Source organism: Coccinella septempunctata, chromosome 5 (assembly GCF_907165205.1).
Source record: "Coccinella septempunctata chromosome 5, icCocSept1.1, whole genome shotgun sequence".
NCBI classification, from domain to species: domain Eukaryota; kingdom Metazoa; phylum Arthropoda; class Insecta; order Coleoptera; family Coccinellidae; genus Coccinella; species Coccinella septempunctata.
The window spans coordinates 39,458,845-39,485,209 of NC_058193.1; the positions used below are offsets into that span (position 1 = coordinate 39,458,845).

Genomic DNA, 26,365 nt, shown 5'->3' on the forward strand with positions numbered 1-26,365 from the left:
TTCGTTTTGTGATCAGGTTGTTGAATTTCACCTAAACATTGTTTGGAATCAATTTGTGTCAATGAAACACGCTGTCGCTAATTTAAAATTATGGAAAACATATAGAGCTTTGAATAGGGCACAAAAGTTCATGGTGACCTGTTGATTCCCAAAACGAAAAACCTTTTGTATTTCATTTGATCCACAGTTCTTCACCATGCAATAATTTTCGAACAATATTCTAAGGTTTTCACCAAGAAATTAGACAAAAAATCAGCAACTAGAAGGAGCCAAATAAACAAAAAGTTGTACGAGAATCAGAACTTCTTTGATCGAAATGGGTATCTGAATGCTTTCAAAATTCCATATGTTTCTACAAATGGCCCCTCAAATTAATATTTAAACCAGTCTTAGGGTCTTAGTAACACATTCGAAACACAGATGGCGCTCACGTCACTTTAATCGCTTCGTTTCTCATCTCTCTACTTTCATATCTTTGATGGAAATCATATCACTTAAGAAGCTTCCTCATACTCTGTAGGAGGTTGTTACGGAGGAGATATTTCGTTCTGGGGAGGAATAAAACAATTCTGACTAACTTTAAATTCATTTACATTCTATATTTATTTACATTCTTTATTCACATGATATAAAACGGAGAACATTTTCACATATAAGAGCACTTTATCCTTAAGTACTTTCTAAAACGTGGCATAATTCCAATGTACAATCTTTGAGAATGTCGTTCAGTATCACATTTATCAATCAAGATATTCCTGTTCGGAATATCCGATTTCCCTAATAGTAATCAATGAAAAAATTTAATTTGAACATTCTCGACTTAATAGAGCATCCTAAACAATACAATGTGAATAATAAAAGTCTGGAAATTGTATTATACAGTAGATACATAACAAATTAAAACTTTTTGTTTCACATCAACTTTTCGGTGGAGTACCCCTTACAAAAAGGACGCGAGAAAATATGACGTGACTGTAAAATCAACAACTGACGAGTCTTAATCCAGTTTTGAGGAAATTTGAAGGTTTAAAAAAATATCAATGTTACTGACCTAAGAATCTGAAATATGGCAACAAAGTGGTGGATTCGGTGCGTCTCTGACCGGCTTATTCGACGAAAACGGCGATGAAGGCCATCACTCCAATTCCCGAGATTAGAGCTAGGAGTTGCTTGATGGACTCCTTCGGGTCTTCTTCCTTCAGAAGATCTGGTAAGACTGTCACCAAAGCGATATGTAGAAAGCTTCCAGCCGTGAATGGCAGTATCCATGATGTCCTAGCCTCTAAAAAAAGGTTTATTCAGTATCATAGAAAAATGAATCGGCAAATTTTTAAAAGTCATCTTTCGACATCATATCTAGTATCTGAATGTGATACTTACATATTCTAAAAGAGCAACTCTTTTAGTAAAAAATCTCGAAATTTCATAGACCTCTGTGCAACCATTTAGTCATAGTTACTTCTTTTAACTATGACTCTTTAAGGTAGTAAGGTAGTAACTGTAACTATTAAGGTAGGCAAATACCCATGACTAGACAACCTTAATAGTAAGAGTTACTGCCTTACTATCATAAAGAGTGATAGTTACTACCCTACTACCACGAAGTGTCATAGTTAAATTTTGAGCATATGCAGGTTATTTTGAGAAATATTGTTCAGTAGCTTGAACAATGCTCAGAGTTGCTTTTTAAGAATATGCATCACATTTAGATCTACGATGTTTTTCTGGTAGATACGCGTGTCGAAACAGTGTTTTGTAAAATTCCCAAAAAGATCAGTTAAAAGTTTGAAAAAAAAATACTTCGAAACTCATTATATTTGACGAGGCAAACAAACTCATTTTTCGATATTTGAAAAACTATTTCTCTCAAGCAGGCCTTTTACTGGAACCTGCCTTGGCTCTCACATTGCTAATCTGTGAAAAATAAATAATCACCTATAGAATTAGCGGCTCCACTGAACAAGAGCGCGGCCAGAGACCCAAAGAGGCCGCCACTGGCAGTGAGCAACTGGAACACAGCCGCATCCCATCGGGAGAACCCTGATTTGAGCAAAATGGCGAAGTCCCCTACTTCGTGGGGTACCTCGTGGACCAATATGGCGAAAGTTGTGAATAATCCCGATCTCCAGGATATGAGGAAAGCCCCTCCCAGCGATAAACCATGGGTGAAGTTGTCTATCGTATTCGCTAATAAATTTAGGTAACCTGTAATCTGAAACAGAAGAGAAATTTTGGACATTATTCACATTTCGAGAATTTTCGGAACTGCTGGCGCCTTCTAGCGGTAACATATCGAACTCTACAAAAGAAAGAATGCGAAACAAGCTTTTTCTACATTGCACTGAAATTTCTTCCCCTCAAGGACGATAAACGAGGGTAGTTTCTTTTATGATCACTGTTGAAAACTTCATGTCATTCGACTACAGATGTCGTTCGAGTCAAGACTATTGGCGTCCTAAATTGTAGAAAATCGATAACTTGCAGGCAATCTTTTCTTTTCAATTCAAAGTAGGTTCCTACTAAAAAGGATTCACCCTGCGATTATTGTGAATTAACAATGATATACACGTATTTCCATCATACTCTATGTTGAAGTTTTAGAATTCCATCGAAAGTAATAAAAAAAATTTCGTCAATTTGATTTTCAGTAATTTCATCGATTTATTTCTGGCATGAAAGTTTCATTGCACTTTTCTTCCAATAATAAAACGGATTCTGCATTGGCTAAAGGTTATCATCGTGTGAATATAAATCATCAATGTATTCACACAGCGTGAAAGATAATGTCATGACTGTATTTCCCCAATGAAATTGGTATCATTGTGAGAGACGCAATTAAAACTGAACCCGACATGTTCATAACTCACATGTTTCTTATTTGGTATAACTGCTCCTTTGATATTATTGTTTTCTGGAATATTGTTCGTTGCTACACTTTTTTCCGTCATTTCTCCTATCACAGTAAATATTTTTTCGGCCATCACAAATACCACCAACCCAGTTAAGATCAGGAGGCCATTTCCCAATCCATGGTGACCTAAAAATTAAAAAGATTCGTTTAAAATCCTAATCACTGAAAAATTCCTAACTGAAACAAAATTCCACACTTTTTTGCCATCAATGAACTCACCTTTAGTCGTAATTTCTCTTTCCCATATTTCTGGTAAAGAATGAAGAAAAACATCGCCGAGTAAACCTCCAACTGCGAACGCTAGGATGGTTTTCAGGAAGTTGGCACTCGCTGAAAATAAATTCGAGTAAATAACTTCTGCAAGAAAATGTTTTCCAATTAAAACCACCATACCTATACCTATAGAGATGTTATAAGTTATGTTTTCAATATTTCGAGACTAGTCATACTTGTCAGAAAAACGTTCAGCTTAAGATTTTTACCAAAAGCACTCAGAAAAGTGCTATATTAGAATTTTTCTTCATCATATTCAAGTTTCCACCTAAATAACAATGTTTCAGTCAATTGTGGTAAAAACCTGGCATCTTGCAGAATGCATTATTATCTGGTGCAAGATAACCCATAAGTGCATAATGGACACAATCAGGAATTCATCAGTAAGACCTTCATTATATTAGTCATAATGATCTTCCTGGTACATCTAATCTCCATGATTAAGATGATCATTATCGATCATTACCGACATGAGCGCAGTTCTCAAAATCCCAATCTTCCTGTCATCTCTCCGAAATTTGACATAATAACTGATAAATCTAATTTAGAAATAACAATTTCAATAATTCTCCAGATTGGGTGAACGATCTATCTCTGTGTATCGTTACCTGAATCTAGTCTGATCGATAAAATCCTAATCTCCTACGTGAGTGTTGAGTTTTTCGATATACCTATGTTTATTTTAAACTTCTACTTTGTATGAGGATGCATTAGATAAGTTTGATAGAAATTATCAGGCAGGAACTACAAGAATTCATTGATGTGAATACCTACATAACTGATTCAAAAAAAAATTGAATTACAGTCAATAAGAAATAGAAGTGGATCAACAGTGGAACTCCTAGGAATTTTCATTCATTATTTTCAGTTTGAAACATAATTCAAAGGTGTTGAAAGGAAGGAATTTTAAGTGTTGTCCAAAAATAATTTATGAATTATAAACATACTAGAAAAAAACTTCAATTGGCTGAAAACAACCATTTACGGTAATCATTTCCTGGAATGAAATAAGTGGGGATTTAGCAAAGCGACAATGACATATTTATGCCCCCTAATGAATAAGTGGCGAGAAATGTTTATTTTATAGCTGCTTAAGAACTAACCAAAGACGACCTGCCCATGTCAGATAAGCACTCTTCAATTACTCTTCGTGATTTATGGCAAATTTTTTACAATTCACCTCTTACGTACTTCAAGGGTAATAAATATGAAATTAATTGTTTGGAAACATTGAAGTTACGATATTTCAAGTGGCATTATGTTCGTTGTTCACATAAAATAAATGGCTTCTGATTTGAGGGCAAAAAAAAGGATATACTTCATTAATATAGCAGGGGAAGTGATTCGGGGTTGTTCAAAACTAATTTATGACCTATAAACGGACCGAAAACAAGACTATTGTCGGAAGCGTTTTCCTGAAAAGAAATAAATTAGAACTGCGAAAAAACAGTGACATATTTATGCTTCATGATGCTCGTATACTCAAGTGGCAATAAATTCTCGCTTTTATCTCTCCAAGAACTAGCCACGTCATAAACGCCTCGGATTAATCTTCCGCGTGAAGGCTCATCAATTTTGACCAGTTTTTTTTCTAATTCGCCAATTTTCGTTCTACGATGGCGATAAAGATGAAACCAATTGTTTGGAAACAGAGAATTACGATATTTGACGTGGCATAATGTTTCTTGTTTACGGGTTGTTGTAACTGCGTTCACTTTCTACGCTATTAGCCAATTCTGTTCCAAGTTGGTGAACATAACAAGTGTAGGCTTCAATTTCCTTTTCATCAAGATCGAAAAACTCTTCCGGAGTCTGAAATTCAGGAATCAAACATCTTGTGGTCATTTTTCAACCAAAAATACTCGAAAAGGTTGAGTATCTATAAGTAGAGATAAAAAAACGAGGAAGCATTGTTATTCTGTCAGAGTCAAGGTTTATAGAGTAGAAGGTGAACTGCAAATTCATTCAGTGTCATCCTATGTTTTATTTTTCGAGGTTGCTATAACATAACAAGTTGTTGAACTACACAACAATCGGCATTTTATGGAACTTATGCACAGAGGTTACAGAGATTACCATGAGGAAATAACATTGAAAATAGGTATTCTGATCTTTCTCGAACTATCATAAAAAATGATTCCGATTTTTTGAAGTTGCAATTCATCCAGCAAAAGGTTACGTATGACATTTAAAGAGTATATATCGCTCTATCTATCTGAAATATTGTCTATGGAAGAAGTTGTTAAGTTTGCACTTTCTTCTGAATCGCTGTAGAAGCAGAGGTCGTTCCCATAGTTGTCACCTTTGAAAGGATATTTCTTACATCACTATCAACTGAAATAGGAATATCGTGAGTTTTGTATAGTGAGCTATCTGTCGAGTGTTCCTAACAGTGTGTGTATATATGATTTTAAATTCTTTCCTCGCTTTCTGCGGAATTCGATTAGAATCAACCTCCAATTCAATATCGATTTAGGACAATGGAAACGTAATTCCAAAATGAACCGCAACAGGTTTGAATCCACATAACGACGCCACAAATGATATGCAGAATTCTTATCGGTCGTATTATTTCTTGGATCTGACAATGTTCGAAGTACTGAAATCATAACGCTCCATTTTTTATGAAATGCCACCGCTGATATCAGAACAGAGAGCCTTGGGCTCTAATTATGACAAACCGGATAAGCGCAATTGTTTCTAGGAACACTTTCTTCTCCTCATTCAATATAGTGTCATTTTATCTTATGCCATACAGAAAAATGTGTATATCTCGCAGTGGTCATTTAAATGAATTATGGTAGAGTTGTCAGAACGTTAATATTTCACTTGAGGATATTAATCTCAAGAATAAATACACCCGTAAATGGTTTATTCAAGACTTTTGTTTATCCAACATGGGTTCATGACTTCTTGGCATGATAAACTAGCATTATCTCGCAGACTGCTATACCTCAACGTATTTTGGTCTTGTCTGAAAACTAGGACAGTGCGAACTTTATCAGCTGCCACAACCAATGCCACATTTACATGTTCAATTGCCTTTTATATCCATTGGGATAGTCGTGATTAATAAACGAGTGTGTGAATGTCCGTTTGATTAGGAAGCGCGAAGAATGGAACCTTGAGTCTTTCATCAGACCAATTTAGCACTGTCTAATGGAATAGGTATAGTGAATTATTGTATTGTACAGAGTTCCACAACTATTATCGATGAGAATATCAGATAAAATAGCGAAATAGTCGTAAATACTTGAGGTTGAATGTTTTCTTTAGCCAGCTGTATATAGATCGATACTACAGGTTTGTTATTATGGAAACAAGATATGAGCAATGTGAGTTCGAATACTACCTTTCAAACCCATGTCAAACTTATCAAAGAAAGGGATAGTGGTCTTGTACCTGGTCAAATATATAAAGAGCAAAAGAGAGAATATCCTCCACGACCAATTTGAAGATAAAATAAGAAACCCAGCAACATTCTTCAAATTTCATGTTTATCTCTAAAGCCGTTTCGGTGTAAACAATTTACATTGGACGCAATTTGCATCCAGTTTCTAAATAAACAATTAAGCGATGAGTCAAGCATTTCGAGAAGAGCAATTTTGCAAAACCCATTGTTCATAGTCGTAGAGATTAAATCAACTTATGTCACGACCGCGTTTTTACCGACGGTGAATACAAAACGAATTTCCTGGTAATTAAACGATGATGTCCCAATAAAGGAGGTTAACCATCGTGGTAGTGAAATAAAAATAAACAATCCTAACCTCCTTGCTTCAAAATGTCACTCTCATCAACGTGTATAATAAGCAGGGGGAGCACGCCACTGAGTCCCACCAGAATCGAGCCAATCATGGCCCATAACCAAGGGACGTATTCCATTGTAAACATCCATGACGGGAGGATTTCAAGAAAGACGGCATCGTATGGATCCCGCAGACTGGAACTGTTCAATACGGCCAGACACTCGATCGCGTTTTTGAACACTGACATCATCGCCTTCTCATCTATCGCACAAAAATAATCTAATGTATTTGCGTGTATCTGAACACTTGAAATTGTCTTTTGGTGTACTAGATCGACTAATCTGCCCTGAGATTGAGCCGGTCGGGTACTTGAGCGAATGAATGCAAACACAATATTTTCAAAACATGGTTTTTATTTCGCTCCCTACATTTTACGGTTTACACTGCGTCGTAGCTGACAACGAACTTGTAGCTGACACGAGCGGAATAAAGACGGAAACGGACAGCGCAACTCGCATTCGTGTTGAGTTCAAAATTTCATCTCTCTTCATCTCTTTTGTTGTTACATTCCCCCCCATTCCGTAGAGATCAGCGGCGTAGTAGGGATTCCCACTCTAGTCACAGACAGATAAGTTCTGAGAAATACATTCTATGTCCTATCATTATCCCGCCTAATGCCTCATCATTTTAATTACAGGCGATTGACGCAGACCGTCCACAGAGACCAATTTTGTACTCAGACATTTTGGACATTATTCCAACTAAAATATTTTCAGAAAGAAGCCACTTCCAATACAACGAAAACAGCTTGATTTCAAAGAGCGCACCCAGTATTTCAAAGCACTATAAGAGCCCTTTCAAAGACCACTTCAGCAATGTGCCATAATTTAGGTATAATGTCACTTGCATTTTTTTGCAACTATTCATTCACACCGTGTATATTGTGATTATGTTGGAAAAGTACAATGTATGTATCAAAGACCAACTATTACTCTCATTTTTGATATCTTACTACTGTTTACATTATATGGTTGGTGCTTAGGTACGAGGATGTATTAATATCTAGTTAGCCTAGACCAGTTCCATGCATAAAAAAAAATTTTAATGCACCTTATCGCATAGAGCTTTCAAAATTCAAAAAAGTAATCGGAATAAAAATGACCTTTCTTCCCAATATACTAAGTATAATTTGAAGCCAACTGCGAAGCAAATCTTCACCAAACCGTTCCAGATTTTAGACCTGTCTGCGATCTGCAAAATTATCTGTTTATCAGTAAAAATAGGAGATTTGTTTCACTATCGAATCTTCTGAAAAAATATTGAACCCACTACTATCAAATAATCACCTACCTCTTCTATATGGTATTACACCAATTAGTAATTTGTGTGTAATGAAGACACTCTTTATCTAAGTGTAGAGAGTGGAGGCACTCTAAGGAGACAAGTAAGTTTCATAGAAAAATATTACCTATTGGTGGCTTGAAAGGAAAGCATTAGATATATCTGTTCAGCGCATCCACCAGGATTGGCTATACTATATATGTAAAGTGCGTATATCTAACTTGGAATAAATTCAGTAGATCAAAGACAATTTTTTTAACATATATTGATTTTATGGACAAAAAAAGCTAAAAAAACAGGAAAATCAACTGATCGAACCACAGAGCGCTTCCAGGTAGCCAGCATAAGCTCTTCAGAAAACTGGAAGAGAGTTTTCATCCACAATTTTAGTGTAGCCCCTTCATTATCGAGTTGAATAGGTTAATCCCCCTGTAACCAGCATTTCTAATGTCATCGAGTATATTTCTGTATCGCCTGAAATCCTCCCCATCAGGACTAGCCCAGAATAGCTTCCATTCAACTTACGATAAATCACGACATCGCTAGTAGTTAAATTTTTCGTAAACCTCTCACTACAAAGCAGACATATCGAGATGTTTACATCTCAGGAACTTTTCATAAACTTGCACCGAAATAATTGGTATCCAATCTCTGCCTGCTACTCAATTCATGCCAGTGAGTGTTACAACAAAACAGTTGGCAGTGCTTTCAAGCAAGACTATTTCAGCTGAGGCATTTTACAATTAGACATTTCCAATCTGAGCCGCGCGATGGGTAATTCCTTTTAAATTGGGTTCGAGCGATAGTCGAAGGGTTTTTTCCTATCGCTTTGAAGTGAAGTGAAGCTGGTTATACTGGAACCAGAATGGATTCTTGGGGAACGCTGGATTTGTCCAATGCGATTATAGGGGCTAGAGATGAGGCTGGCGGCAGGAAAAAAGACAAGAAATTGGTGAGTTACAGATAAAAATGTTGCAAAAAAAATCCTTGAAATCTTGATCTACCTATTCTAATCAGGAATGTTGAATCTTCATGGATCTCCATTAGTAAATGTTCCATTTCAAACTGCTTCAATGCATATATTTCGAAATAAATACACTTGTACCTATCAGATTTTATAGATTATATCGAATGAAATTTCTGCATTTTTTCCATCATAATGTTGTGAAAATACATTCCTCTTACTGATACTAAAAATTAATAGTTAAAAATGTATCACAAAAATGAATTGCTCAATATTTTCTAAAGATTTGCGAATAGGAATTTTGAATTCATGATGAATCATCTTAATTCTTCATTTTCCAAACTCAAACCCCTTCTGATGGAACAAGAATATGTCCACGAAAAATAATTATTGTTAAGTACCTACTTATTCTCTTTTTGCTGGGAGCTTTGATTTCAATTCAGCTCATGAATATTTTATTCGCTAAGTGAATCATGTTTATAATTAAAACCCAAATTCTTTCTCTCCACTCAACCGTGTTTATCGTGACTGAAATTATGGTAAATTTTTTGGCTTCAATAAGAATGTGACTTCTTCATTGAGGTACCTAATAGACGCTTAGTTTTGTTGGCAACCTTTCAATTCTTAATGAATAGTCAGCTTTATGGAAATTCGTAGAAATATGTCGAAAAAATCTTTCTGAAGTTAAGGGGTATGTTATATACCCTAAATTTTCGTATTTTTATATGTTGTTTTACATCTTTGGAAGGTATATTTTTTGTTATAGAGTTGGTGGTACAAATAATCCTCCGTATATTGTCGCAATGACCTTTTTATGATGGATATTGACATTTTGTTGTTTCACCTTTCGAAGCGTAGTTCACCTGTCCAGAAAAACTTCTCCCACAACATCGATTCAAGTAAATTCCCGCCTGAATTTGAAATTCGAAGAGCAACAACATTTCTCAGTTCTCGGAGTTATTTTAAGAAATGCTTTCCCTAGAGCCGTCCCAAATTATATAATTCCAAAGTTGCGGTCATTTGGTATAACTCTCTGGTGATTTCCGAGTGCTGTGTTTTGTGAAAAGTGAGTGGAAATGGATGTTAATCCGGATATTTGGGGTCAGTTGGCCGTAGAGGCTTCCCAGGTTTACTTGACCGACGGCACAGCAGCCAGAAGTCCCTTCGCAGGAACGGTATGGACCTAAAAATAGTTTCTTACAATTTATGGATTTTGTCAGGAAATTTCACCTCCGACGTCATGCACATCAATCATCTCATGTTCGGTTATAAACAACAAATCAGACCGGGGATGAGAGAGATCAACTAGTTATTTTATCGAAAACACCGTCATTATGTTTAATATATGAACATGCTCCAATTATTCTTAAACATCAACCAAACCCAAATTTTTACAGGTTGGTTAAAGAACGGTTGCCCAAAAGGTAAATTAAAATTCAGGAGGTTGTGCTTTTTTCTTGAAATCTGCGAATTTTTCGTGACAATGATTCATCAACACAAATTGATAAAGAAGGAAAATTTAATGTTTTAAAAATCCCGAAAAATACATGAATTCAATTCGAATCTTTTTTCAATGGATAATAAGGAAACTTATTTTTCCTTTCAGACCATCGAGAAGCTGCCAGACAAAGTCCTCCTCCACATATTCAGCTACCTATCCCACAAGGAGATATGCCACATGGCGAGGATTTGCAAAAAGTGGCGACAGATAGCCTACAACCCCAGCCTCTGGAAAAACGTCTCCCTACGTCCAGAAATATCCGGACTACACGTCAACTCCCTAGATACCCTCCTCCAGCTCATAACGGTAAGATTCGGACCATCCCTGAGGTATATCGAGCTCCCCATAGAGCTCATAACGCACACTGTGCTCCACGAATTGGCCAACAAATGCCCCAACCTCACCCACATGCTCTTGGACTTTTCCACGGCCATGCAACTGCACGATTTCAGTGAACTCCAAGCCTTCCCCACCAAATTGAAGTATATGTGCATCTGCCTCTCCGAGGTCATCTTCATGGAGGGTTTCATGAGGAAGATCTACAACTTCATCAACGGGTTGGAAATACTGCATCTGTTGGGTACATACGAGAAGATAGAGGAGGAGGAAGAGGAGATTTACGAGGTTATAAACGTGCACAAGTTGAAATCTGCAACGCCAAATCTGAGGGTCATAAATTTGTATGGCATCAATTTTGTTGATGACAGCCACATCGATGCCTTCAGCTCCAACTGCATACAAGTAAGAATTCAACATTTATTCACCTTATGATTGAATCTAGCAGCATCAGGATCTTAAAAGAAGACATCTTCAATGAATTTTTTCTTTCTTCTCCAGCTGGAATGTCTGGCTGTCAATTATTGTGCCAAAGTGACGGGATCCACCCTCAAAACCTTATTCCAAAGAAGTAGAAGACTGAAATGCCTACTCATGAATGGCACAAGTGAGTTTAACGAATCATAATCCTCTTTTTCGTACAACCAATCTGTTTTCTAGGTTTAAAAAGCGAGTTCCTGATGCAAGTTGACTGGGAAAAATGCTCGCTCTTGGAGCTCGACATAACAGCGACTGACCTGTCTACAGAATGTCTGCAAGACATGCTGACGAGGTTGCCGGGTCTAAGGTTCTTGAGCGCTGGACAACTGAATGGTCTCAACGATTCTGTTTTGAAAACTTGGATGGAGCAGGGTAACCCCAGGAATCTGGTGGCTTTGGACCTGGACAGTTCGGACAATCTTAGCGAGGACGCCATCTACAAATTCCTCTGCAAACACGGTCACCAACTGTGGGGTTTGGGGCTGTCTGGGATGACCCACATCACCGACAGTTTGTGGCAAACCGTTCTGCCGATTCTTACGAACGCCAAGTAATTTTTTCAAAGAATTATTAGAAATTCGAATGTTGACGTAAATTAATTTATTTTTAAAATTTTTTTCAACGTTTCGGCAAGCAAGTCGTCTTCAGAGTTTACCTTATTTACAGAACGAAGAACTTGTGTGTTACTATTTTTTTTATTTTTCAGGATCCTAATTATGGGAACTCAGGAAAGATTAGGCGTGAACATTCTTGTAGACCAATTGATGGACAGCATAGCCAGGAATTGCCCAATCGCTGAACGACTGGAGTTGAGATGGGACCCAGAAAATTTACGATTTTCCGATAAAAGTCAAAAGGCCATAGATACCATAAGAGTTAAATGCCTCAAACTGAGATGTCTAGCTCTTAGGTAATTTTTCAATTTCACTTCATCAGTTCAATACTAATAAATTTTTTTTAGCGATGGCAGATACTACGAAATTGTCAAAGCAAACTTTGAGAGAGCAGACCGAATGACTGTAGTGAGAACATTGACGAATTGTAGGGTATCCAATTATTATTTACTTTTGAATTACAAAGATCTCATTTTTAATTGAGATTGTTCAAAATTCCTGCAACTCAATCGAAAATCATCAAGGCTATCATACTGAAAGCTCTTTCTTCTTCCCATTATCGAATTTTGTTTTGTAACTCCAAGAAGTCATTGACGACACAGCCAATTCTGGGGAGGCCCCTACCTGTCTACGCCTATGTGCCAATCGAAACTCCAGACTTGAAAAACCAAAGAAATCAAGTAATCCGAACATCCATGTCGAATTGAACGCAATTTTGAACCCATTTTTTAAATATTAAAAAAAAATACGAAAAATGTAAAATACTTCTTTTATTCTTTTCCACTATTCAGTAATAAGAACAATTTTAATAGTGCGATGTGATTTTTCGAATGTCAAGGTAGGCATATAAAAATAACCATGATTTCATCAAATACAATGAGGAGATTTCACCATCAGTCGTCAAGATTTCAAATTGCAAAAGAAACCCTGATTTAACAACTTGTAGTACTTGTCTAATTATTTATATCGAAGTCAAAACGAATTCTCAGCTCTTTACCATAAATTATTCAAGATATTTTCACTGTTCAATTCGAAAAGTCGCGCATTAGCATTCAAAGAATTAATTTATTCTATTGATTATTGTCACTCGATTTTTACTTATCTTCTCTTTTTGCAATTCGGAAACCTCGTGAACTGGTGGGTCAAAATTCAATATTCCTTTTAAAAAGTGGACTTTGAAACTTTGGATATTTACAAACGATATACAATCTCATTCAAGCCTAATTATTTACACTAAGTACAAATCTAATAGTTTTCAAATTTATGTAGCACACTAATTGTCCAATTCCCATTCTCTCCAATATCCATTTATGAGAACACACCGTTCAAATATTTAAACTATATAAATAAATCATTGCAAAATTCATTGTTCATTCCCGTGCGTTAGTTATTAGGCCAAATAATTTACCGGATGTCAAAATTCTTCGTCTTTGATGGCGTTTTTCATGAACAATATATATTTACAGAAGGACCAAATTGTGATTCACGAAATATTTTTTTGTATAGAAGAAACAAGTTTCGAATTTAAAAACTGACAACACGATTGATCTGAATGTTTCCATTCATTCTCTGACTAGAATTAACAGTATAAACTATACGTAATCCTTCGTTCATCATCAAGAGCCACCAACATGAACATAACATAAAATGCAATAAATTTTCAACATTGAATTACAAAACCAACACAATATCACTCAGTGTCATTTCCATTTCAGTTTTCGGCACGATAGAAAAACTCCCAAACCAACAAACAGTCTGAGGAACATTTAGGTTAGACGAATTGTCAAGTGTCAGTTGTCAGAAGTGGTTATGCGAGTGTTTCCATCGCGACCGTATCAAAGGGTCGAGATTTATGTTTTCGCTTAACAATCCCATGTGACGTATTCTGACAACTTAATAGGTTAAGTTGAGGGTTTTGGCGGAATTGCCAGTAGTCGCATCGTTTGATCTTGGTGGCGATCTCGTCCCATCTCCACCTTATCGACCTAAATCACAATAAATAACACGAGTCTAATCCTATCACCTGTCACCCTCGGCTATGGCGTTCCGCGGCAACCCCATCTGTCCCTTTTCGTCCGCGTTGATGCCGTGCAGAATCTCGTGACACAACGGACAGCGGTCCTGCACGTACAGCCACTTCCTGAGGCACACGCCGTGAAAGAAATGTCTACACCGCGTGATCTTCGCGGATCGCATCTCCTGATAACAGATGGCGCACACGTCGTTGTAGTCAGAGAGTTCCGGCTCGGTGGCGTCCGGCAGACTTTCGATCTTGTTCACCGCAGTCCTTCTCTTCATGAAGACTGACCAGCCGGCTTTTGCGTCGCACCAGATGTTGAAGTAGGCGTGGATGCACATCATGACGGCCCTGATGGCGCTCCCGCTCTCGAACAGCAAGATCCAGGCGCCGTTGAAGAAGAGGAAGATGCCGAAGCAGAACTCTATGGTGTTGCCGAAGGCTCTTATGTAGTATATGTAGTCGTCCAGTTTCTCCCAGAAGGTCTCCCTTCTGGCGTCTAAGAGGAACAGGGCGTAGATGGCGAGAGATACGAATACCTTCACGATCACTTCTATGCTGAATGCGCTCACCGCCAATAGCCACGTGGACGTCTCCTGCGTAGACCAGAGGTAGAACATCAGGATCAGCGGTAGGGCCACCAAGAGGACGCAGACGAGGAGGGCGTGGATGTGTCTTCGCAGAGACGGGTTGTGAGACGCGCTCAGCGACATGAGCAGAGGATTAACTACGTTGTGTATAAAGTGGAGTATGGCGGTGAACAGCAACCCGAAGTTCCTGGGTATCAAAATGATTAATCAGTAACAGTTGTCAGAAGATGATGCCATTTTCAGTTATGTCTACCAACATTCTATCTCTACTATACTATATACTCGGTTCAAGAATTATTTACTCTATTTTACTAGTAGTTTAGTCTAGTAGCGAGTAATCTAGTAGCTAAAATACCCGCTTCTCTCCTACTCTACTAAATTATTGCTATTCACACTCTTAAATACTTGCTACTCGACTAAACTATTAGGCTAGACTGAAGACTTAAGAGATCGTGAGTTTCCGTGAAGCCTTGTTCAAACTGAGCTAGTAGTTTAGTCGAGCAGCGAGTAATTTAGTAGCTAAACCTCAGAAAGCACGATCCCCCTAAACCTTGTTCAGACTAGCCTAGTAGTTTAGTCTAGTAGCGAGTAATTTAGTAGCTAAAATACCCGTTTCTCTCCTACTCGACTAAATTCTTGCTATTCACACTCTAAAACACTCCCTACTCGACTAAACTATTAGGCTAGCCTGAAGACTTAAGAGATCGTGAGTTTACGTAAAGCCTTGTTCAAACTGAGCTAGTAGTTTAGTCGAGCAGCGAGTAATTTAGTAGCTAAACCTCAGAAAGCACGATCCCCCTAAACCTTGTTCAGACTAGCCTAGTAGTTTAGTCTAGTAGCGAGTAATTTAGTAGCTAAAATACCCGTTTCTCTCCTACTCGACTAAATTCTTGCTATTCACACTCTAAAACACTCGCTACTCGACTGAACTATTAGGCTAGCCTGAAGACTTAAGAGATCGTGAGTTTACGTAAAGCCTTGTTCAAACTGAGCTAGTAGTTTAGTCGAGCAGCGAGTAATTTAGTAGCTAAACCTCAGAAAGCACGATCCCCCTAAACCTTGTTCAGACTAGCCTAGTAGTTTAGTCTAGTAGCGAGTAATTTAGTAGCTAAAATACCCGTTTCTCTCCTACTCGAGTAAATTCTTGCTATTCACACTCTAAAACACTCGCTACTCGACTGAACTATTAGGCTAGCCTGAAGACTTAAGAGATCGTGAGTTTACGTAAAGCCTTGTTCAAACTGAGCTAGTAGTTTAGTCGAGCAGCGAGTAATTTAGTAGCTAAACCTCAGAAAGCACGATCCCCCTAAACCTTGTTCAGAGTAGCCTAGTAGTTTAGTCGAATAGCGAATAATTTACTAGCTGAAATACCCGATACTCTCCTACTCGACCAAACTACTAGGCTAGTCTGAAGGCTTAAGATATCGTGAGTTTCCGTGAAGCCTTGTTCAAACTGGGCTAGTAGTTTAGTCCACTAGCAAGTAATTTAGTAGCTAAAATACCTGATACTCTCCTACTCGACTAAATTCTTGCTATTCACACTCTAAAATACTCGCTACTCGACTAAACTACTAGGCTAGACTGAAGACTTAAGGGATCGTGAGTTTCCGTGAAGCCTTGTTCAAACTGGGCTATTAGTTTAGTCCACTAGCAAGTAATTTAGTAGCTAAAATACCCGATACTCTCCTACTCGACTAAATTCTTGCTATTCACACTCTAAAATACTCTCTACTCGACTAAACTACTAGGCTAGTCTGAAGGCTTAAGGGATCGTGCGTTTCCGTGAAGCTTTGTTCAAACTGGGCTATTAGTTTAGTCCGGTATCGAGTAATTTAGTAGCTAAACCTCAAAAAGCAAGATTCAACTGAGCATTGTTCAGACTAGCCTAGTAATTTAGTCAAGTAGCGAATAATTTACTAGTTAAAATACCCGATACTCTCCTACTCGACGAAATTATTGCTATTCACAATCTAAAACACTCGCCACTCGGCTAAACTACTAGGCTAGTCTGAAGGCTTAAGGGATTGTGCGTTCCCGTAGAGCCTTGCTCAAACTGGGCTAGTAGTTTAGTCGAGTAGCGAGTAATTTAGTAGCTAAACCTCAGAAAGCACGATCCCCTAAGCCTTGTTCGGTCTAGCCTAGTAGTTTAGTCAAGTAGCGAATAATTTACTAGCTGAAATACCCGATACTTTCCTACTCGACTGAATTCTGGCTATTCACACTCTAAAATACTCGCTACTCGACTAAAATACTAGGCTAGTCTGAAGACTTAAGGGATTTTGCGTTTCCATAAAGCCTTGTTCAAACTGGGCTAGTAGTTTAGTCGAGTAACGAGTAATTTGGCTGAACGCTAAACCTCAGAAAGCACGATCCCCCTAAGCCTTCTTCAGACCATAGCCTAGTATTTTAGTCGAGTAGCGAGTATTTTAGAATGTGAATTTAGTAGAGTGGGACAATAGCGGGTATTTTAGCGACTAAATTACTCGCTACTCGACTAAACTACTAGCCCAGTTCGAACAAGGTTTTGCGTTGTCCCAGGAGCAGAAGGGAACTTTACATACGTCACAATGACATCTATTTCTATCGCTTTTAGGTTAGGTACTCGTTTTGAACATCACTTATTACGAATTTTCGCGATTCCAACCACCGTTGAGGGCGCTGCAAACATGCTTGTTCTTAATTTTGGTACCCGTTTTCGTAGGACGATACTTATCATCCCCAGAGATAGAAATTTCTACGGACTACAAATACACACAATATGGCGAATACTAATCTTGCGACAAACGCAAATTAGACCAGATGGCCCATCTGCATCAAGCATTTCTCACCTGCACAATCGTACGAATCGAACTTCGGGCTCCAAGCTGGTTAGGCCAGTCTGCAAGGCCAATATGTAAAAGACGATGGCGGAAACGGTTCCGATATTCTTGTCGTTATCGTCTTCCGTCAGCAGTATCCACTGGAACAATTTCCCGATGTAGCTACAGATGTAAGATACTATACTGGTTATTCCCAATACCGCGGACACGGTATCGCAACCGGTGACCATCAGATATTTCATCAGTCTGAAATAGGGCGAGTAGCCGTCCTGTGCGTCCCAGTAGCCGGATAGGAAGAAGATGCTGGTGTGCTCCATGACCCTCAGCAGCCAGAAGGTCCTCAGTACCTCGGGCACGTTCAATCTGAGCCATTCCGCCTCTACCAAGGCGGACATGCCGAAGTTCGAGACAAAGTTTCTAGCGTGTAGATAGCCGTTGTAGACGGTGTGTATGATGGACACCAAGGACGTCCACAGGACGAACTTGATCAAGGCTAAGGGCAACAGGGCTGAAACTATGGGCGAATGGGTCAAGACCGCTTGAGGCAGAGGCAGCAGGGCGACGAAAATTGGAGCGAAGAAGGTCATGGGCAGCAACTTCTGCAACGAGGGATATCTAGGTCCCAGATGGATGTTCACAAATACGTAGGACAGCACCGCTTGGAAAATGCAGTTTTGGGTGAGGTGGAGAGCCGGTCCATTTTCCCTAAATAGGCCGCTGTAGTCCAAAATCGAAATGTGCTCGAGGATATCCCAAGGGGCTGTTGTGGTATCTGTGGAGTTCGCCAGGAGGTTGACAGTCGTTGTGTTCGTCCAGTATGACATAAAAACCACGCCAAGAGACATCAGATACATATAGACCACCATCAGGTGCTTGGTGTTGAGCATGAAGAGACATAGTGCTATACCACATCCTGAAAAAAATAACAAAACATAAGCAGAGCAAAAAAATCATATTTGGGTTGGGCTAGATGAGATCAGATCGCAAACATCTTGATAAAAGTAGAATCCACATAAAATCTTGTTGAGAATATCCCTTAGGAGTTTGTCGGTCGCATTTCTAGACCCCCTGTATAATGGATAATTTAGTGATAAGGTGAATATTATAAAATCTTTTTATTGTATAATACAAATGCCACATGTTATCGTTTAACCACATATTGGAGGTAAAAACACCAGTGACCTATGATATTGAAATGAAATATTTTCGAAATTCACATGGAATGGAATTTGAATGAAACATAAATTATTTTGCTGTGGTATGCAACTCATTTTACTGTTTACTGCTCACATTTCATTCATTACCGCCGATATTACTGATGAAAAAAAATCCAACCGAATATTGTTTCATGGGATAATTAACAATTCATTTTCGATGTATAAACCTAGCACATTAGCAATGATTGCACTAGAAGAGCGAGAGCTTGACACAAATCAAATACCTAGTTTGGTGAGAGGATATATTCAATTGGAGTAGTTTTAAAAGGGCTAAATTTGCTAATTAGGAACCTTCAAACATGCTCAACTATCCGAGTGAATACTGGATAGCTGATTCATTCGTCGATGAAATTTCATGTGATAAGAACGTTCTTTTTTCATCTGAGTCGCTTTTTTTATATGACTTATATTGAATGACATGCAGCAAGGGTTTCAATATTGATTTGGAATTTTTTCTTCTGGAAATTTTTAAGCAACAAAAGATTTTTAATTTCAAGTCTGGTATGGACTTTGATGGTGTCCAAAGATAAGACAGAATGTGATGATACAGTTGACCTTCAATGCAATCTGTTTATTGAATTTTTATTTGGGTAGATAACTATAAAAGGAAGTTGAGGTATAGTATCATTCGGGTACCTTGATAAAGGTACAACTGAACTATTCCAGTTTTTCCCTTATGTCATGGTATAAGTGTACCCTTCAAACAAACACATATCAACAAATAAATCGAAGTAAACCTTAGAACAGAATTAATCAAATCAGAATATTGCTAAACCAAAAAACTGGTCCTCTATAGGAATTGTGAATTACTATCAATGCCAGTGATGTATACAATCGAAATTCCAAAAATTTCGAAACGATTCACGAGTTCAGTTAATGTAGATGAGGTAACCAACTTGCTAATGACCTCTTTCAGGTAAAAAAGAGACGGGTTCAAACTCACCTATTGCACTGAGAATAAATCTAATTAAACCGATAACAACAAATCTGTAGAGCAGAGGATTGTACTGCGAGGCTGTTGTGAAATTCTGGCTGGAAGTCTTGTAGAAATTCTCCTCGAAAAGTGGAAAATCGTGGTTGGTAAACGAGTTTATTCCCAGTCCAGCCTTCAGTATCTCATCAATCACGAATAGGGGTGGCACTCGTAGCACTATTTCTACCAAATTTAGCACTCTTAAACGGAGCGACATTTCATTGCAAATAGGTTTTTAAATTACGGTAAAATTTGATGTTCCTACCCACAGAGGTTGAAAGCAAAATCGTGAATGTCAAAATAGTCAGTTGAGAAGTGACAAATTGTGACATTTATTTTGATTGGTAAGGTAGGAAACTACACATCTGTAACTACTCGGTAAGACAGTTTTCTGTAAATTTGGTAGAAGTCTTCTTCATAGTGGAAGAAATCTGTTCGGTCAAGTTTGGATTATAGGAATCTATTCTGGGTGTTTCTTTTGACAACGTCATCTATTGGTGTATTTGTGCTTCACAATTTATTTGAAGAATTCTTTTAATTCGATATTTGTACGATAGATGGATCTATCAATCTCAGATCATTTTCAAAGCTGATAAGTGATTGAAAAAATTCTGAAAAATTGGTATCGGAATGAGAGGGCTCAAGAAATCACCACTAGGAGCTTACTAAAAATAGCAGATTTCTACAGGAATGATCGTTTCTCCAATTTTTGTGCAAAATTTCAAAAATGAGGATAATCTGAAAATATTTATTGCCAATTGGATGAGGAGAGCTGGCGCTATTGGAAAAATTCTTTGATCAAATTGTTCAATGAAATGGTTCCATTACCTTTTATATTCTTCCAAAATCATGTTGTAGAATGATGACCAATATTCAGTAATCACAACAAGTCGTGTAGACCGAACATATTTCAGGAACTCAAAAACTTCCGATGACTTGGATGCCAAATTAATTGTCCATTTAATAGGCTCGCTTCTTTCTTCAGACCGTCGTTTTATATCCCCTGCCAAATGAAGATAATTCGAGTAACTCAACTCTAAAGAATTCATTCAGAAGTCCTATCTAGAAAGGAAAAGGCGCAATATTTCTCCCAGCATTGATTAATACGTTATTTTGACACAGGAACGTGTTGCGCTATTAACTAAGGACCCGCTAATGACCGAAGAGCGATGGCATATTAGTGTCTCAGACACATGTGGTACAAGACAACGTTCTGTATTTTTAGACACCCCAACAACCAACCACTCATTTTACTGGTTGTTTCGAAAGACACGAGATGCTCCATTCATTTCTCCTTCTGCTTAAAAGCCGATTTATTATCGGGGAAAAATTCCGCGTGTCGAATCGTCCTATGCACCGTTTCGGACGATTTATTACAGCCTCAGGTTTTTTTGTTGCGATATTTATACGCCGGCATCAGACTATGATATTTCACTTCCTCAGTTCAACACGTTCATCCGTTTCTGTTGAAATTATTCGAAATAGAAAAAAAATGTCGTTCATTCAGAAATTTTTTGGGTCCTCGTTCCCAGAACCCATGATTTTTCTGTGTCTGTCTATCCATTCTCAACGACATTTTTCCGAATACACTTCACCCACTAAAAGATTTGAGATTTTGTAACAAAATCACTAATTATCAATTTCTTCTTCTCTTCTAATCGGTTTGTGGCTCTACCACATCTTTCAACGACATTTCTGAGCGCGACCAACATAAAGGATGATCCAAAATCGAGGAATCACGGTCCGCAGACAAAAAATCAGGCCTCCCACGAAATTCTTGGCAGTGTGAGTTCCCTTTGAACTCTTGAAATACTCGTTAATGGTTATTAGCATCTCATTAAGTGCAGTGAGAGAAAGAGTTTGGCAGAGACATTGTGACATATTCCTTGATACAATGACTAATTGATGCTTAAACTACAGCCACCCACGAAATATAAAAGGGGCGGATTAGAGAAATTTCGAAAAGTTCTCCCAGATTTCACTGAAGTCTGCTAACTTTAACAGTTTATGCAGTACCACATAAAAGAGATCATATGTTAATAATTTGTATATATTGCACTTATTTTTCTAATATGCCATGTGTAACTGATTGTTTTCTTCTTCATCAATTCACAAATTCTTTCGAAGATAAGAACAAATGTGATATAATTGATGTTATATTCGGCCAAATACGGATCTGTTGACACTGCCTGTATCATCTTTTGACGAAAGGAAGTGTCTGAACGTTTCTTTCCTCTCCTCTAACTCCTTTTATTTCGATGAACGCAGTCCACCATTCGTTTCCTCTCGATTCAGTCCTTTTACTGAAAGTCCCTGCTTAATTACGCAGTAATTAGTTGTGTCAATAGTTGTCCTCATATATTGGCGGTCTCTTCTACGAACCAGTCAACGTTGGTTTTCTTGCAGGGAATACGTTTTCAATCGATCTGTGGTATTTCACTGCTTATAACTTAATTATTTGACTGCCTTTTAACTTCTCCGACACTGGCGCATCGGAGAGGATTTAATTTGATTGAACGAGGCAATTTATGTGGTAAATGAAGGAATGATTTTTAATATATTGCCATGATTCGAATCGACTAGTTTAACGAAAGAAGAAGAAATAATCAAAGTTGTTCTAGAATGATTTATACGGACAGTACTAGCATTTACAGCGCTTTTAAGAAGATATTTCTGTGCAATATGTCTGGTGAATATAGGCTAAAACACAGATAGTTACCTCAGTGTTTGGCACAAACTTTTCTGCCATAATATAATATGTCAAACTCCATGTTTTTGTATAATTTATGCGTTTCTGGAGGTTCTTTGCCTTTCACGTCAATCTCAATCTCGACGTCAGGAAAATGCGCTGCACTGACCTCTCTGACTCTACTCAGTGCTTCGCTATAGGATTTAAAATAAGGGTTAATAAAGAATGAAGGGAATGTTGATAATCTGTACAATCTCCTTGGTGAAGGAATGAGATCAAGAGCTCCTCAGCTAGACACTTGTCAGCTCAACATAAACCGCCTGAACAATGCTGCCAATTTTTTCAACTCCAAGCAAACACCATCCAAGACTATCTAGATTGAGAGCGAGCAAACACAGGGATATCCAATCGGCATAATCTAATATTCGGCGTAACAACAAAACTCCAAAACAATGTGGCGAACGAACAATGGAAGGCACCTGAGAATGGCGTCAAATCGCAGGCCTACCAACCGAGGCGGGAAACAGGGCTGGCAACGGCAATTCCCCACCGCATGACATATAATGCTCCAGATAAACGCTTTGTGTAATAGTTCTATTGCATAATGGCCCCGCTACGAGTCCTTATCAGAAAATGACTCATAACAACTGACAGACGCGAACAGGAAATTGGAATAAGAAATTTTGGGGCGTAAAATGAAAGATAGTAGTCCTGTAATTTCCTCTGCCATAAAGCGAGCGACGCCGAGCGTCCTAAATCGAGCCAGCGTCGGCGTTGCCGCTATGCCCAAGTAAAACGATATGTATGCATCCATTATTCTCGGAATTCGCCAGTTATGCCCAAAATTTCACGTCGATTCTCAGGTTTACTATGGCTGCTCGACGTTAATAAACAATCCAGATCTCAATCAGCCAAAAATGTATGAAATTATGCCTACTCTTATCCTAATCAGACGAATCAGAAAAGTCCATACCCTCACCTGACCACCCATAGCCTCTCGGCGCTAAAAACAAATCAGCAAGTTGTGTGCCGCACCCTGTAAATCTCTAACTACCCCGCAAGATGTTGCAGTACTTGACCGAAGTCTTTTATGACACTATTCTCCAACCATAATGACTTTTTTCAACTTTTCATTTACTTACCCCTGAAAAATTCACCCAAACACAATTTTGCCCCTACTGTCAGGTGCGACGGAATGGCAACGTCGTAAATGGCACACTGAGGGAAATTTCTATATGGTCCTTCCCGCTGAAAAGGCGAACGAGTGTAACCAGGTTTTCTCCTCGCTGAGTCGATCGATTTATGACACTACAATATCTCAACTTTATCCTGCACGAGTTGGATTTGTATGGGAATGATATAACTTATATTTCATGGGACACGTATCGCATCCGAGAGATCTTTTCATCCAGGGTGGCTTTGAACCCGCTTCTACCATGTTTGGATTATTGTCGCAAAGTTTTGACACACAAGTTTGGTACGTTTTAGGTTGTCTTGTGTCTTCGGAGACAAAACCGCAGTGTTAATTGTATTCGACTATATTCTCAGAGATCTTTAGACTCATTATGTACCAAAACGTTGCAAATTCAACACGAAAATTCAGTATATTCGATTTAGGCATCAAGAAATTTTTCAGCCTAATCTTGAAATTCTTATGAGCTACAAAATGGCGAATGGATACATTCATATAATCGTTTAATGCTTTCACTGAAAGTTGTGTTGCAATTGCAAGCCAAAGCAAAGAACTATTTTTTGACAACAGTGTCAACATCTTGACCATCAAAATCCAAAAGAAAAATATCTGAGAAACAGTCACATCATTTATTGTCATAATCTTCAAACTCAAGGTCATTGTAATCTCGCTCTTCTCCCCCGACTTGATCAGCTTGAAGGGCTGCCTGGCCATCCTCATGTTCTTCCTTTCCAACAGCACCTTGATCTTAAACTCCAACTGTCCGATCTGCCTCTTCATCGTCACGTCCATCACCTTCAATTCCAAACTGTTGTTCTGCGGATTGGGCACCAGGAAACAAAAACCCTCGTCCCACTTGGGATCCGCAGTCTTGAGACACTGCTGGGTGGTCTTGGTGACGTTGCCCACTTTCAACTCCGCCACTGGAGTCGGCAGACCGGTTTTCATCGGGAGATCGTTAGCTGAGTCCACGAAAACGGTTAGGACTGCGGAATTTAGGGGTACGCCCAGCATGTTGTTTTCGTCCAAGGTATCACTGAGATCACGAACCGAAGTGCTGAGGTTGAACCATGTCAACTCTACGTGGATGGAACCATGGGCAACCTCTTCTAGAGTCAGCCACGTGTCTATGTATCTGGCGGCTTTGGCTGAGGAAACATCGAAGGAGGCATGACCCATTGGATCACTTTTGCCGTAATCTTCATCCCATACGTGAAAAACCAACTTTTGCCCTTGCAATTCGGTTATGATGAATTCACATTGAAAATTCCATACTGGATTCAATGAGTAGTTTATCGTTTGGGACCTCACTTCTTGAGCTCCTACCCTGATGATGACGTAGGGATCCGACAGACCATTTATGTCCTGTGGTATCAAGTTTTTACCTTCCATAACGTTCACCCTAAGAACCCCCTTTGGTTGTGGGGTCCTCAAGTAAGAGATGACTTCAGCTGCGTCCGACAAATTGACCACGCACATGTTTGGCAAAACCAGCATGGAATTTACCACAGATTCTATCACGTTCCTAAATTGTGTCCTTACGCCAGGTATCTCAAGGATTCCAGTGACTCCAGTCAAGCAGAAATCTATATCTGGGTTATCTATGAAGAAGTATTTGATACCCCCGATTATTGGTACTGTAGGAATCAGTGGTTTCATTATAACCCTCATTGTACCCTCAATTTGGAAATCCTTGATTCCTCCGTTCATTCCGCTGACTCCGAATAAAAATTCGCAGTCTCCACCGTAGAAGATGTACAAGTCTAAGATGATTTCGTTGCGTCCGGTCCTGTCGTAAACTTTCACCCCTGTTATTTTGGGAGATATGGAACCAAGTTCTATCCTTTGGAAGTAAAAACCTTTGAGCATGTATGAGTCCATGGTAGTCCTCAGCTCCGGCTCCAGCGTCTCCTGGATGAAGGACCTGGTGAAATTGTTCATGGTCGGCCACAGCTGTCTCAGTATCTTGTTGAACCATTCCACTCTCTCGATGTCGGGGAAGAAGACCCAGGCTGGAAGTTCCTTGAAATGGGAGTGAATCAACTCCCTCTCGTCTATTGTTGATCTTAGTTTGTTTAGGTTTCGTTTTCTGGAGGTGTTTGAGGAGAAAACATCAAGAACCACGCTTCCTAGAAGTGGAACAGCTATCCAGATTACTGACCAGTTACGGAGGCCTAGGAAGTAACAGTAGCAGGCAACAGTGGATTTCCAGATGAAACTGAAGAGTACCCTGAGGGAACTGTGCAAGAGAGAGGGGTTAGGGCATGGGGTGGTTGTAACTTGTGCTTCATCGCTGTGAAAACTCATCTAGTTTCTTTTGAATCGATACCCAAAGGTGGTTTTTAAGATTTTTCTCATTTTGATTGACACAACATGATGTTCTTTGATGCAATTATCATTTTGACGTATGGGAATTGAAATCAGAGAAATAACTTGTGACTGTTGGATGCATAGATGGAGCACTGAAACGAACTCAGAAGCTTTTGAGCTACTGAACTGAACTACAAACCACAAAAATAAGGATCATTATCAATATGCAATTTGCATACATTATAAGTGAATTCCTCATGTCAAAAGTGTGGAATATGTCGAATTAAGAAGAAGTGGTATGGTGATATTGAAAAGAAAGGTTTATTTTTTGATTTTGGTACCTTTCATGCAACATTAACTTGATCATATCTTATTCTTTTCGTTTCTTA

At 38.6% G+C, this 26,365-nt stretch overlaps 4 protein-coding genes across 6 annotated transcripts; 1 reads left to right on the plus strand and 3 right to left on the minus strand.

Moving 5' to 3' along the window:
* Positions 1 to 578: 578 nt before the first annotated feature.
* On the minus strand, positions 579 to 7,447 carry LOC123314464 (zinc transporter ZIP13 homolog). Its single transcript, XM_044899768.1, has 5 exons — positions 6,955 to 7,447; positions 3,131 to 3,241; positions 2,868 to 3,037; positions 1,936 to 2,212; positions 579 to 1,282 (listed from the first exon to the last, which is right to left on the minus strand). The coding sequence occupies exons 1-5, from the start codon at positions 7,181 to 7,183 to the stop codon at positions 1,107 to 1,109; spliced, it is 963 nt and encodes a 320-aa protein (XP_044755703.1). The 5' UTR covers positions 7,184 to 7,447; the 3' UTR covers positions 579 to 1,106.
* LOC123314463 (F-box/LRR-repeat protein fbxl-1) lies at positions 6,198 to 13,907 on the plus strand. 3 transcript variants are annotated; one of them, XM_044899766.1, is made up of 6 exons: positions 6,198 to 6,352; positions 10,845 to 11,480; positions 11,577 to 11,682; positions 11,736 to 12,105; positions 12,262 to 12,465; positions 12,517 to 13,907. In XM_044899766.1, exons 2-6 carry the CDS (start codon positions 10,917 to 10,919, stop codon positions 12,650 to 12,652), a joined length of 1,380 nt encoding a protein of 459 aa, XP_044755701.1. In that variant the 5' UTR covers positions 6,198 to 6,352; positions 10,845 to 10,916; the 3' UTR covers positions 12,653 to 13,907. The 3 variants fall into 3 exon arrangements, with proteins under 3 accessions (XP_044755701.1, XP_044755700.1, XP_044755699.1); XM_044899765.1 differs by lacking the exon at positions 6,198 to 6,352 and adding an exon at positions 9,001 to 9,226; XM_044899764.1 differs by lacking the exon at positions 6,198 to 6,352 and adding an exon at positions 10,111 to 10,413.
* A 107-nt stretch (positions 13,908 to 14,014) lies between these two features.
* LOC123314462 (protein TRC8 homolog) lies at positions 14,015 to 20,092 on the minus strand. Its single transcript, XM_044899763.1, has 3 exons — positions 19,756 to 20,092; positions 17,605 to 18,508; positions 14,015 to 14,963 (listed from the first exon to the last, which is right to left on the minus strand). Exons 1-3 carry the CDS (start codon positions 20,000 to 20,002, stop codon positions 14,189 to 14,191), a joined length of 1,926 nt encoding a protein of 641 aa, XP_044755698.1. The 5' UTR covers positions 20,003 to 20,092; the 3' UTR covers positions 14,015 to 14,188.
* Positions 20,093 to 23,996: 3,904 nt separating this feature from the next.
* Positions 23,997 to 25,973, minus strand: LOC123314147 (extended synaptotagmin-1-like). Its single transcript, XM_044899268.1, has one exon. It carries the CDS (start codon positions 25,971 to 25,973, stop codon positions 23,997 to 23,999), a length of 1,977 nt encoding a protein of 658 aa, XP_044755203.1.
* Between the last annotated feature and the right edge of the window lie 392 nt (positions 25,974 to 26,365).